At 40.4% G+C, this 14,010-nt stretch overlaps 1 protein-coding gene across 1 annotated transcript in view; it reads right to left on the reverse strand.

Annotated features, from left to right (window-relative positions):
* The window catches only part of BAZ2A (bromodomain adjacent to zinc finger domain 2A), a 145,465-nt gene that overhangs the window by 15,347 nt on the left and 116,108 nt on the right, over nucleotides 1–14,010 (reverse strand). The window contains exons 22-26 of the mRNA XM_089680463.1: nucleotides 10,250–10,405; nucleotides 9,964–10,124; nucleotides 7,150–7,427; nucleotides 6,910–7,042; nucleotides 5,018–5,164 (exon numbers count right to left, since the gene is read on the reverse strand). Of these exons, the coding sequence (XP_089536589.1) occupies nucleotides 5,018–5,164; nucleotides 6,910–7,042; nucleotides 7,150–7,427; nucleotides 9,964–10,124; nucleotides 10,250–10,405 (875 nt within the window). The remainder of the gene's footprint in view (nucleotides 1–5,017; nucleotides 5,165–6,909; nucleotides 7,043–7,149; nucleotides 7,428–9,963; nucleotides 10,125–10,249; nucleotides 10,406–14,010) is intronic.

The raw sequence follows: 14,010 nt of genomic DNA on the forward strand, positions 1-14,010 counted from the left end.
TCCTCTGGAACTCTCTACCCCAATTTATCAGACTATTGCCTACTCTGCTCACTTTTAGACGATCTCTGAAAACCTCTCTCTTCAGGGAAGCCTATCCTGCCCTCAGCTAATACTGGAATCTTCTACTCTTCCAACCAGTGCATCCCCCACAGTTACTACCTTTTGTACCACTAGCCCCTCCCTCCTAGATTGTAAGCTCCAAGGAGCAGGGCCCTCCTTTCCCTCTTGTATTGAACTGTATTGTTACTGTATTGTTGCCGTATTGTCTCCAGTTATATTGTAAAGCTCTGAGCAAACTGTTGGCGCTATATAAATCCTGTATAATAATAATAATAACTGAACGACGGAACTGGAAAGAAACACAAGCTGCAAAATAACAAGAACAGGGGGGGAAACCAGCTGTTCTAGAAGACTACTGGAAAGATTGTTACCAGTAAGACTAACTCTGGTTTTTCCCCAGTCGTGTCAAGGACAGCTAATGAGATAAGCAAATGCTTTGTCTAGACTTTCCACCTTTGTGAAGCATTACCACCCGCCTTTGTTATCAAGCCAGGAATTAAGTAGCTGCCTTGCAGATTTGTTCTGGAGCAGCCCCAGGTCTTTTTGCCCAAGAGGTTGCCTAAGTTCTGGTGCAATGAGAATTCACAAAAGGTGGAAGAATCTGTATACCTTGATAGGCTTTGGAAATGACCTGCCTGATCCACCTGGCTACAGAAGCTTTGTAGGCTTGCTTACCTTTGTGATTTCCTGAAAAGAGTAGAAACAGAGCTTCTGACTTTCTGAAGCCCTTTATAATGTCCAAATAAGCTAAAAGACATCTTCTGACATCCAGCAAACTGAAAGCTTTTTCTCTGTCTCCTGCTGGATTGTTGCAAAAAGTAGGCAGTACAATGTCTTGAGTTCTATGAAAGGAAGATACCATAGGCAAAAAAACCTGCATCCATCTTGGGAACAATGCAGTAATCAAAACCAGAAAGAAAGGGCTCTCAGAGTGCCTGCAGCTCTCTAATTCTTTGAGCTGAAGAAATAGCAATCAAAAATAGTTTTCAATCTCAGTGACTTAAAGGTATGCTCCAAAGGTTCAAGAGTGGGAGCAATGCCCCAAAACACCAAATTTAGATCCCAGGTGGGACAAGTTCTTGAAACCACTGGCCTAATTCTGGGAAAATGCTTTGAAGAATCTAGAAATCAAGGGATCCTCTAGCAAAGACCTTTATAGAAAAACATGAAGAGCTGAAGCTTGAACTTTTAAAGTGCAAAGAGCTAACCCTTGGTCTGCACCATCCTGGAAAAATTCCAAAAAAGTTGGATTGTTAAAAAATGACTCGATGTTCCGACATCCATCTATTCAAATATTTAAAAAAAATAAATAAATTAAAAAAAAAATAAAAAAAAAAAATATATATATATATATATATATATATATATATATATATATATATATATATATATATATATATAAATAGCCCTCGTGAATGGCTTGCAGCTGTTCAATACAGTACTAACTGCTCTATCCCAAAAAATTCCCTTGCCTTTAAAAGCAGTTCTTCAGAAACCACACCGGAAGCTTCAGAATGGAAATTCTGAGATGAAGAACTGGGCCCTCAGGTCTGGAATCTGGCAAGATTAACGAAGGAGTTGAGGATAAAGACTTAAGAAAGGAAAACCTATGCCTCTTGGGCCAAAGTGGAGAAAGATCAGGTTGGTTTTCTTCTGGGAAAACTTTTGTAGAACTTCCAGCAGGAGTTTGAATGGAGGAAAAGCGTAGCAGAGGCTGAATGACTACAGCATTCACTGCTTCTGCTGAGTCCCTTAAATTCAGATATAAAAAACAAACTTTCCACTTTCCATGGCCCCAGCTCTTTCCCTCATCCATGTGTTCTTTGGCCACATAAAAAGAAAATACTCTTATTCTTCATCAGTCTCCTCTCAAGAAAGGCTCAAGAGCTGCCTGAAGCTCAGGCCCAAAGACCTGGTCTCCAGAAAAAGGAAGGCCACACAACCGCATTTAGGAGGAAGAATCTTCAGATCAGCTTTTAAGCCAAAAAGAACCCCTGGCTAAATTAAAGCGCAAGACCTGCCAGAAATCTTTACTGACTTGGGGCAGTGGCAATAAAGCTTTAAAAAACATAGGAAAAGACTCAAATATCTGCTCCCTCGGAGTACCTGCTGCCAGGTGAGACTGTAGCTGTGTAAGCCAAAACTCAACATTTCTGGCTACACAGGTAGAGGCTAAAGCAGGCCTAAAATTAGAGATGGTAGAATCCCAAGCTCTATGCAAATGTACTTCCCCATATACATAGCATCTTTAAGGAGACCCTGGAAAAGAAAGAAAAAAAAAAAAAGGCATCCACCTTAGGTCATTTTTTCCCAGAGAAGAACTGGATCATCACACAATCTTCTCTTCAAACTGTTAAAGAAGAATAGTTTATTTGCTGGCTCTGCCCTCTGCTGTAAAACAGCATCCGTCAGGGTCTTGGGTACAGGAAAACCTCTAGATCTCTTCTTATGTCAACCATATTTAAATGTCATATTCCAACAGAGCTGCAAATTTTCTTCTTCAATCTTCAGTCTTAAATAGCTTTTAGCAAATAGTCAACATCTTCTAGCGATAACTTGTATCTGGATACCAAGAAGACTCCTCTTCATTTCAGGACTCAGCCTCACTAGCTGACCCAGCAAGAGAAGAAGAAAAATGCTCCTGATGCCTCATTTAACACCTCGCCAAGCAGAGCTTCAACAACTTTAGGTAATGCTACCGAGGGTTTAGGCACTAAAGTAGGCTGACAAGGAGCAACAGAAGGGGTATTCAAGTCCATGAGCAGAGACCTGAAGGCATGAAAAGTGGACACCAATTCTTCTTTGACTAAAGATACTAAATTGCTAAAGGGCCATTGCAGATTTCTCTTTCAGTAGGCTGCAAATACATGCAGGGCATAAAGGTTTGCTCCAGGAGAATCCCAGCTTAATCCCACAGACTGCACACTTCTTCAAGCAAGCCAATCCTGGTTTGTCCAGAGCCTTGGCCTCAAAGAGCAAATGAGAAAGTCTCTGACCGGGCCCCCCAAAGTATCCTACACAGTGTTCCATGTCAGAAACTACACTGCTTAGTCCGCTTAAGCCCATCACCAAGGAACCCCAGATGACCCAGTACACAGGTAACACACAGAAAGCTAGCAGGTACCATACACCTCGATTACCTCTGAAGAGAGGACAGTGGAGGAGCGTGCATCTGCTAAAGCCTGAGAAGGAGAGGAAGGGTCCATGAAAATCTTCTGAAGTGTCACAGCCACAGCCTCTGCTGGGAACTTCTGATGCTGTGAACCAGCCGCCCTAAATAGTACCGCTGGCTGAGCTGCTTAGAGACCCAGAACCACAGTCTTCGACACTCTGCAAGGATGTCACCTGACCCAGAAATGACAACCTGTGTTTTCCAATCAACCAGCCTGGAATACAGAAGCTCCACCCACACACCTCCTCCTTCGTACATTGGCAGCGCCATTATTGCACATATCAACAAAGGGAGCTGGCAAGTGGGAGATCCCTTGCAGATAACAACCTTCACCAAGCTCTGAAGGCAATAAGACCACAGCCGCCACCTACCCGTAATGAGGGGGCATTGTGGAGGGCACAGCAACATCCACAGACAGCCCAGAGACTAGGACTCCTCACCACCGGTTCCACTAGCAACATATCTCCTCTGTCTGGAGGAAACACTAAAACTGAGAAGACCTGAGGGGAGTCCACTTCCATGTGGCTCTTTTCAGGCAGGTAAGCAGGTGAAACTTCATCAACAATGTATTGCAGTCCTCAAAAGTGGATGATGTTAGCACTTTGTCCCACAGTATTTACATTATCTGTGGAAAATTGATCGGGAACGGGGAATCAAGGCCTACTCTGTAAGTACGTTTTCAGAAACAGGGCAAGTGATGAGGCAAAGTTAAAGACTGTGGACTCAACTTTTACTCGAATGGAGTCTGCTCAACATGGGATCAGGGTCTGGAAAGCCACTTAAAGCTATTTCCCCCTTCCATATCCAGTCCAGTGCAGACCAGATGCCAGTGTGGGGAAGACAACACTGAAAAGTTATAAAAATTTAAATCCTCCTGTGCTGCCAGTGACTACCCTCTAAGTACGAGTTGCAGCAAGCACCTAATATGTTCCCACAAATCAATCAGTGAAAAATGCAGAATGAGTAGATGCTGCGCTACTCCAGGATAACATTTTTTTTTAAAATAAACACCCGACAGAGCACCTGCCAAATCAAACTAATAATTGTAACAAATAATCACAAATACATGATCTGCAGTGAAAATAGTAATAAATTCCCTCAATTGGATAACGTATAAATTGAAAAATATATGAACACCCGGCTGAGCTACTACCTTCACAATGTATAAGGTTAGTGAATAAATCAAAAATAATAAATAGAGACTGTAAACCCTCGGCAAAGTCAACCCCCCAAATAATATTGTGCATATATTACAACAATTAAAATAGTGCTTAATGTGACAAAAAAAAATTACGCGAAAGTTAGTAAACAAAACAGTTCTCCTCCCCGTCGGAGATACTAGGAAATAACCGGCGCCGCTAAGTACTCACCGGCCGGGACCCGGTGATTAACAGCCGCGAATGGCGGCGCAGGTAGGGGGCGCACGTGTGCGCCCCCTACCCAGCAATGCAAAATCATATATATATATATATATATATATATATATATATATATATACACACACATACATACATACATACATATACACACACACACACACACACACATATACATACACACACACACAATTTTGCGCTCTCGTGCCACCCTGTAGCAGTATTTCTGTTATAGGGCAGTTAAAAGCTTCAACAAAGCTTGCTGAAAGCTCTGCAAATGTTTGGTCAAGGCTTGCTGTTCACACTACTTATAAAGCTGAAACTCATGTAAAATGGGCCTGTGTCCCTCAATGGGTGAGAACGGAATACCATATTCAAATAAATATGCAACCTGCTAAAAAACACATACCTGAGCCACACAGTTGGGACAAAACCAATCTCCTTCTGGAATCCCTGTCATTAGAGGCCGATGGCAGTAAGTATGACAGCCACGGTCACAGCTGTCACAAAGCAACAAACAATCATCGTTGTCTCCCTTCCGACAATATATGCAAGTCTGTAACAATGGGAGGACACAATGTTAAACTACGGTACTTGTCTAAGAATTTGTATTTCTGGCAATCTGGACTGGAGATTTAAACAGCTCTATCACATCACTTTACTGCCTGGCAGGAGGCTTGATTTTGTTCTGATGCAATTTAAAGTATATGTAAACCCTCACCATGTAAAACAACCCATTCATTTTATTTACAATAGAAATGAAACGCAAAACATTTATGTATACATATGAAAAACATTATAAATAATATCTTTTTCCTCTTTTTTTTTTATAAGTGATCACATACCCTTTGTGCTGCACATGTAGCTGGAGGAGGAGAAACTACAGTACATTAAACTTCCCAGTGTGCAGGGGTGGGAGTGGGGGGTATGTCAGCAAAAGCCTGATCATTGAATTAGTTCCCAGCACAGCCAGAACATTGACCATGCTGTGCTCTCATGCCTATTTTGGTCAGTTTTTAATAGCAAAGCAGAGGGACTGGCAGGAGCACTAGGGATTTCACACAAAAGCAGCAACACAAAGAAAACCGGACACTTTTTTCAAGTACATGGTACAGCAGGAACATAACAGGAATATGAAATGTTGGGCTTACATATTCTTTAACCACTTGCTAACCGCACTATAGCTGAATGATGGCTACAGCACGGTTGTCCAGTTCTGGGAAGGAGTCATATGACATCCTTCCAGAACGCGTCCTCCCACGCGCCCGGCGATCTCCTATGGACACAGCTGATTACATGATGAGGTAAAAGGTCAATCACAGTGGCATTTTACCATGTAATCAGCTGTGTCCAATGACACAGCAGGTCACGGAGTAAATACAGTTGCCGGTTATCGGCAGCACTTTGCTCACACTGTCACAGCGTGAGGAAAGTACTGCCGATAACCGGCGGCTGTCACACAGCAGAGCCCTGCAGTGCCACCCATCAGTGCTGCAAGTCAGTGACTATCATTGCTGCATATCAGTGCAGCATCATCAGTGCCTCCTCAATGCCCACCAGTGCAGCCTCATCAGTGCCACCTCATCATTGCAGCCTATCAGTGCAGCCCCATCAATGCACATCAGTGAAGGAGAAAAATTACCTATTTGCAAAATGTTATAATAGAAACAAAGAAAAAAAAAATTTTCCCACATTTTTTGCTTTTTTTTGTTTATAGTGCAAAAAATAAAAACACCCAGTAGTGAATAAATACCACCAAAAGAGAGCTCCATTTGTGTGAAAAAAAATTATTGAAATTTCATATTGGTACAGTGCAACAATGCTGAAAGCTGAAAATTGGCTGGGCACGAAGGGGGTAAAAGTGCCGGTAGTCAAGTGGTTAAGTAAAACTTACAGTACAGGTCTTTTCCCTCCCCTAGGCTGTGACTGGACAGTGAAAGGAGAAGCAAAAGATTGATGAGCTCATCCATTATTCTGAGATGTCCTATATGCATCTCCCTTATTAGCACATGAGCGCTGTGGCACAACGGATAAGCTCCTTGTGCCGGTTCTCACTCTCCCAGTCAGAGCTTTGCTGCACAGGAGATAGCAAGAGGCTGATACCCATTGAAAATCAGGTCTTTTTTCTTCTTATATTTCAAAAATAAACCTATTACTCTATTAATGAAAGCAGAACAGAAAAAAATGTGTGCCTTTCATGTCTGCCTGGAGTTCAGCTTTAAAAAATATAGTTTAAAGTTCCAGTTTCACCTAACAAAAATTTTGTTTAAGAAATGCTATGATGACTAACAAAGTACTTACCACTATACTAACTGATCGTTCCCATGCCAGGGACTTTTCCAGCTGCTGTAGGCACAGATGTAGCTGAGCAGAACTTCTGCACCGTTCCACTGTCTGTCGCCACAAACGCATACGAGAAGTAATACTGTACTGACTTTAAAGAAAAAACAAAAAAAAAAAAGACATAGGTTGCGTTAGTTTCTGCTTACATATATTTCAAATAAAATACATGGCGAGTTAAATAAAGGATTATGCCCTTACTTCTCAGTGGTAATCATTGTCTCTGGGTCAGTAGTTACAATCTTCTCATGCTGCACCTCACTCAGTATCCACAGCGGTTCCTTCAGGTATCTCCTTTCCACATTCTGTTCCATATCTATAAGCCGCAGCACAGCTAAGTCCAAAGGGTTGTCTGGCTCCCTATGCAACCACACCTCTTCTCTCTTAACTTTGGCCAAGATATCATCTGATGCGTCCACCTTGTGCTCAAAGTACTTCAGGTCACTTCGGATCGAGTCTAAGCTTAGAGGAGACCAGCCCTAAAAATAGAACAACATTCACAGTTTTCCAAATTCCTATGTAAATAAGATTTAAAAAGTTCAGAATTAAACCCACTGATTTAGCCATTACACAAAAAAGTTACATCCAAGGCATGCCTCAAATGACACCTGTTACAGTTGCAAGTGTGCTTATGGTATCTCTCAACCAAAACTATCAAATGGTCAGTGTCATAGCTAAATCACATGTGCAAAAATCACATGGCCTTGAACAATTACATTTCAAAATTAGAGAGCCCAAGAATGTAACAAGCAAAGATAGCAGAATGTGGAAAACTCCTCAAGTTTACCGCTTCATTTCTTGTGTCATTTTAATGGCTTGACAACCATTTCCGAAAGGATAAAACCCACAACACACACAAAGCAGAAACACCACATTTTTGCCACAGGTCATCTAACTGAAAAGGCTTAGTAGAAGTTGTAGCCCAGTCAGTAGGGTTAATCATGCTGCAGACTTGAAGGTTCACAAATAAAACTTCTGTGGCAATCTTTAAGAAAACTGCTAGTCTTTATCTTCCCAAGCATCAAAAGTTTACATTACACATTTACAGACTGCAGAGGCTGTAGCAGTAATGCTGGCCATACATCAAAATTCAGCTGGTCACTACTGAAGGACTGTGTGGTTCTTCCTGTTTGATAGATATAGTTGATATCAGAATGACTACGAACAGATGGGTTGGAAAACTTTTCTCAATCAACGGCTGCAGCTGCTGTCAGAATACAATGGCCTGGTGATAAGAGGGGAAATTCCTCCATCCACCTTGCTTGTGTGGAGGAAAGAATCTGTTTTTTTTCGCTGACTGAACAACATAATGTACTGTAAGAAAGTTTAAGTATTAACAAGGAAACCTGTCCACAACAACAGAGAGAAGTGGCTGAGAAGAAAACTCCCTGGGAAGGACCCCAACACGCACACTTACAGCCACCTTGCGCTAATGACAGAGCAAAAAGCAAACATACTAGTTAGCAATGTTCATAGTCTGTGATGTTTAATTGTTTTCTCTTGGCTAAATACAAACAGGAATAGTGATGTTTTGTAGCCACTTATAATGCAACTTGCTTAACCACTTTGCCTCTCATATCTGTTCAGCCCCTATAGATCATAGCAATTTTTACTTTTCTGCCATGGACCGGTTTATTTTGCATTAACTTTGTCATTACTTAAGATGACACTAACACATATATTGATTTTTAAGTTCAAACAAGGCTTTCATTTCGTGAATATTGTCTTGCAACAACAATTTTTTTTTTCGAAATCTTTAGATAATTAAACATAACGAAACTACACAAAACTCACTTTGTTTGAGCAGTGTTCGTTTAAAAATGCATAGGCATACTGCACATATAAAGTGCACATTTTATTCTGTATTTTTTTTCTGTTAAAAATGAAACTAAAATTATGATTCTGGTACAAAGCATTACAAAGTTATTTACAAATTAAATTTTGCGCTTTTTTTAATGTGATACGTGTAAATATAAGTTAAAGGTGTAAAAAATATTAATGAACAAAGCAAGCAAAAAAAAAAAAAGAAAAAAGAAGTTAAATATTATTAGTTAATAAAATAGAAACAAAAAAAAAAAATCAGCAGAGAAATTATAAATGAATGGAGAAGGAGAATTCATTATTTATGGCGGATTAGAGTAAACTAAGAGGTATTAAGGGGATAAATAGAGGAACATTTTATTTTTTTTTACATGTAAAACTTTTTTTTTTTTTACTTGTCAGGTTGCTTTAAAGTGGAACTTCACTCTCAATCAACATGGAATATTTTTAAACCTTATGCCGCTAGCATTATTAAATAGATAGAAAAGTATATCATATTTAAATTTTTTAAACTTTTTTTTTTTTTTTATTTTTACATTTCTCCAGTTACTTCCTGGTTTCCCTGTCTAAGCAAATGATGTCATACATCCCAGGGGTTTTCAGAAGGGAAGGGAGAGTTCTCAGCCAATGCCTGAGCTAAAAGCAGATGGATTCCAGGAAGTAAATGCTACATGAATCATCTGCCTTTACTCAAGATGGCCACTTCAAGAAATGTCATGGGGTGTTTTTCAAAATGATTTCTCAGCAAAATAAAGCATGGAGACATGGATGGATGGAGGAGTTTCCTTTGAATATTAACAATGAATAAAATAGTATTTTTGGTTTGTGGTGCTCAGAAGTAGTGCAGTTCCACTTTAACTGACTTCATCTACAGATCAAAGTTCATCCTTTTGATCAGTAGATGAATAAAGAGAATAGATACAAATGTACCAATGTTACTTTGTATCTTTCTGTATTGGCAGCTGAGCAGTGTTCTTGATAAACATTGTCAGGCTGCTTTTTTTTGACAGCTCCAGTTGCCTAGACCTTCTCTGTGTACTTGGCAATGCAGCTGTCATTAATCAGAGTTGAACTGCCGTGTACTGGGACAGGTAGGTACCGGCAGCAGGACATACATCTTGTGTATGATAACAATTTTTGGGGTATGTATGCCCAGAGTCTGCAATTGGTTAAAGAGAAAGTAATGCAACTAACCCTTAGCTGAAGATCTGATGACATGACCCTTTGTTCAAAATTTTCTACCAACTGGAGGACAGATAGATCCACCTGGAATGACCACTGTTCTACTGACCATTTGTCCAGTGTTTCCTGACTTACAGGATGACCTTCTGCAGGTTTGAACTCAAAGATGGCATCTAAAAAAGGCAGACAAAAACAGAATTTACAAATAAATTACATAACACACAGTATTTTTAACGAATTTCTAAACCTTCCCAGCCCTGTGCATTACGTTATCAATATCTCATGTTAAAACTCTTACCAGAAGATGCCCGGGCACACATTTCCTTTAAGTGTGCAAGATGCTTTGAGAGGTGCTTGTGCAAAGACTTTTCCCTGATGCCACGTGGGTGGAGAGCTTTTATTAAGGTCTCTAGCATGACAGGGTCTTTTATGCACCACCATGCCTGTTTCTTGTCTATATGTGGGAAAGAAGGTTGCAAAACATTAATGTTGATGTATAAAACAATAACATATTTGGCGATTAAAAAAAAAAAAAAAAACGCAACAAAAAACTAGCTTACTACCAAACAACCTACAAACCTTTTGGTTGACATGTACAGGTGCCAATTAAAGTGGGAGTACAAATATAAAATTCTTTTGGCATCCTGCTTGGAAAGACCCTGAATTTTCTAATGAGCCTACCCCCGAGTTTGTGGCATGCCTGGGTCCGGAGCTACAGCGGTTCAAAGTGCCCAGAACCGATTCCCGGTACAATTTATAGATCTGAGTTTAGGCTAGGGATTTCATTGCACTACTTCAGCTGGTGAGGCTAGGAGATAGTTGCTCAGTTGAGATAATGGGGCCATCTAAGAATTCTGACAGACAGGAAAGCTTAATTACAGTTTACCCAAAGCCTGTTCCTTTATCCTACATATGGACTAAGGAGCCTACCTTTTATCCTGAAAAATTAGCTGTTCATTTGTCTGTGTTCATTGTGAATGGGAGTGACTTCGTCATTATTGATCAGCAGCTGCACTTGCAAGGTTCTAATGAGTAAAGTGGCAGGGTCTGAATCCCTTAAGATGTGGTCAAAGCAGTACTAAACCCAAAACCAAAAATGTAATATAGTGCAGCTTACCAATCATTGGATGTAGTGTCTACTTTATTATTATATTTTTTATTCTTTATAGCAAAAAAGTGTATAAGAAAAACTTTTCAACAGTACACTTGACAGGCAACAGTGTAATAAATCTGTCGCTATGAAAACTGGTAGCATGGTAAACAAAGTGTAACACATGTTGGGTTACAATATTCCAGAAAGGAGATAGACACAGTGAAAATGTGTGAACACCCAAAACAGAGAATTTGCTATAGCCAGCATGACCCAAATTGCTTCAGTCTAAGAAATTGCCTATGGAAGCCAACAAGGGTCTTTGTCACTGGTGGGAAGGGAATGCCCATTTCCCATCAGGAAAGCTTTCTATGTATTTTTATAGGTGTAAGAAAGAACAGAGAAATGTGAAAGAGAATGAAGGGGAGAAGCAGAGAAATATAGGATGATGGGGGGTATGGCTTATTTGGGAAATAGAGTACCTAACAGTCCCACTCAAGCTCATCACATAGCAGGGTGCACGGAGCTGGGTGCGAGGAATTCATTTTATTTCTCATAGAAGGTGAACTGGGTCCAAAAAAAAAAAAAATATGTCTTGCAGAAGCGGGCTTCTTGTTTCTTCTAGGATAAGGTGCAGTCCTCCATAGTTTTTTTTTTTTTTTTAAAGGCTTTTTCCCACCTCTGTTTTCACCTGGTGATCTGGCCAGAAATACACCTTCTGTATTAGGTCTCATGCACATGCACACAGGGCATTTGCCCATCTCTCCTAAATGCCTTTTTTCCTGGCAGCAGAGTTTTGGCAGAAAAAATGCTTGATGCTTGTAAACACGTTTAGGCGCATCAAGTACTGGGGCATTAATTATTTTCATTGCCCATAATAATTTAGCCTGGCCATTACTATGGAATAATGCACGAGCACTTGATGCGCCTAGCATTAACATGCATTTGCATGCGTCAAACATTTTTTCTGCCCCAAATGTTGCTGCTTTTGGATGCGTTGGCAGTGGGTTTTTTTCTGCCTCTAAACACCCATTCCTCTAAATGCCTATGTGTGCAAGGGCACATAAGCTACCATGTAGGGGCATTTAGATACAGAAAAAACACCAGACGCCCCTAGCAGCAGAGTTGAAAATGTCAAGTGTGCACAAGCTCTTTGAGTGCTCCTACTGTGAATAAATGGGTACAGAGGGCACAGCAGAATTGTCAGTTGGGGGGGAAGGGTAGTCTAGTAATAGCAAATTTAAATGCACTAACAAAATGAAGCCAAACTCCAGCTAATACTTTATAATCAGTTAGAGCAAGCAGTTTTTTTCCTTTTGGGGTAAAAGTTTTACATGAATAAATTTAGGCTGATCATTGTAAGCACCCCTGTCAGTGGTAAATGGTTTGTCTCATTACTATAAATGGATACATCTGGGAGAGAACATTTTCTTTTGAAAAAATAGACTGGATCACCAGTTGAAAAAGGATCACCAGATGAAAATAGAAGAAAAAAAGCCTAGAAAAGAACAGGGCAACTGGAGAACAGATTAGCTCCTTGGAGAACACACTACATCCTTTGTCTGCTAAGGTCCGCTCTGCTTCAGATGAGATGGTGGCCCTTAAAAATAAATTGGACGATTTAGAAAACCACAGATGCTGCAATAATCTCTGTTTTGTGGATTTTCCAGAGCAGTTGGAGGGGGCCCGCCCTGAGCACTTTCTCTGTTCCTGGCTGCACAGTGTTTGGGGCCAACTCACTATCCTCACCCGTTTTCTAGGTCTGATAGTTTATTGGATGGCGGTAAACATGAAACTCGCTTATGTTAGTCTGCTATTTGGACAATTTTTATCCTTCTCAGGGAATTTCTGGTTCACAGGATGAGCCGTATTGACTTCAGGACACCCCCTCACCCATTTGTAGGACTGCCACTAGGCTTTTTGTTCTTTTTTTGGGACTCAAGATCTCTGTCATTGGGATGGATGAGCACAGTGGGCTGAGTGGGGGTTGTGCGGCTAGCTTTTGTACTGACCTATCAAACGGTCCAGGTTTTCTTTTTCTTTTTGATCTCACATGTTCACACTCATACAGTGCCTTGAAAAAGTATTTATACCCCTTGAAATGTTCCACATTTTTTCATGTTACAACCAAAAAGCAAATGTATTTTATTTGGATATTATGTGATAGACCAACACAAAGTGGCACATAATTGTGAAATGGAAGGAAAATGATAAATGGTTTTTAAAATTTTTTACAAATAAATATCTGAAAAGTGTGGTGTGCATTTGTATTCAGCCCCCTTTACTCTGACACCCCTAACTAAAATCTAGTGGAACCAATTGCCTTCAGAAGTTCCCTAATATTAGTAGAGTTCACCTATGTGTAATTTAATCTCAGTATAAATACAGCTGTTCTGTGAAGCCTTCAGAGGTTTGTTCACGAATGTTCTCTAACAAACCGCATCATGCAGGTCAAGGAACACACCTGACAGATCAAGGATAAAATTGTGGAGAAGTTTAAAGCAGGGTTAGGTTATAAAACAATATCCCAAACTTTGAACATTTCACGGAGCACTGTTCAATCAATCATCCAAAAATGGAAAGAGTATGGCACAACTGTAAACCTACTAAAATATGGCCGTCCACCTAAACTGACAGGCTGGGCAAGGAGAGCACTAATCAGAGAAGCAGCCAAGAGGCCCATGGTAACTCTGGAGGAGCTGCAGAGATCTACAGCTCAGGTGGCAGAATCTGTCCACAGGACAACTATTAGTTGTGCACGCCACAAATCTGGCCTTTATGGAACAGTGGTAAGAAGAAAGCCATTGTTGAAAGAAAGCCATAAGAAGTCCCGTTTGCAGTTTGTGAGAAGCCATGTGAGGGACACAGCAAACATGTAAAAGAAGGTGCTCTGGTCAGGGGAGACCAAAATTTTACTTTTTGGCCTAAAAGCAAAAACACTATGTTTGGCAGAAACCTAACACTGCACA

Source organism: Staurois parvus, unplaced genomic scaffold (assembly GCF_062004578.1).
Source record: "Staurois parvus isolate SC_StPar_1 unplaced genomic scaffold, SC_StPar_1.0 ptg000017l, whole genome shotgun sequence".
Taxonomy (NCBI): Eukaryota; Metazoa; Chordata; class Amphibia; order Anura; family Ranidae; genus Staurois; species Staurois parvus.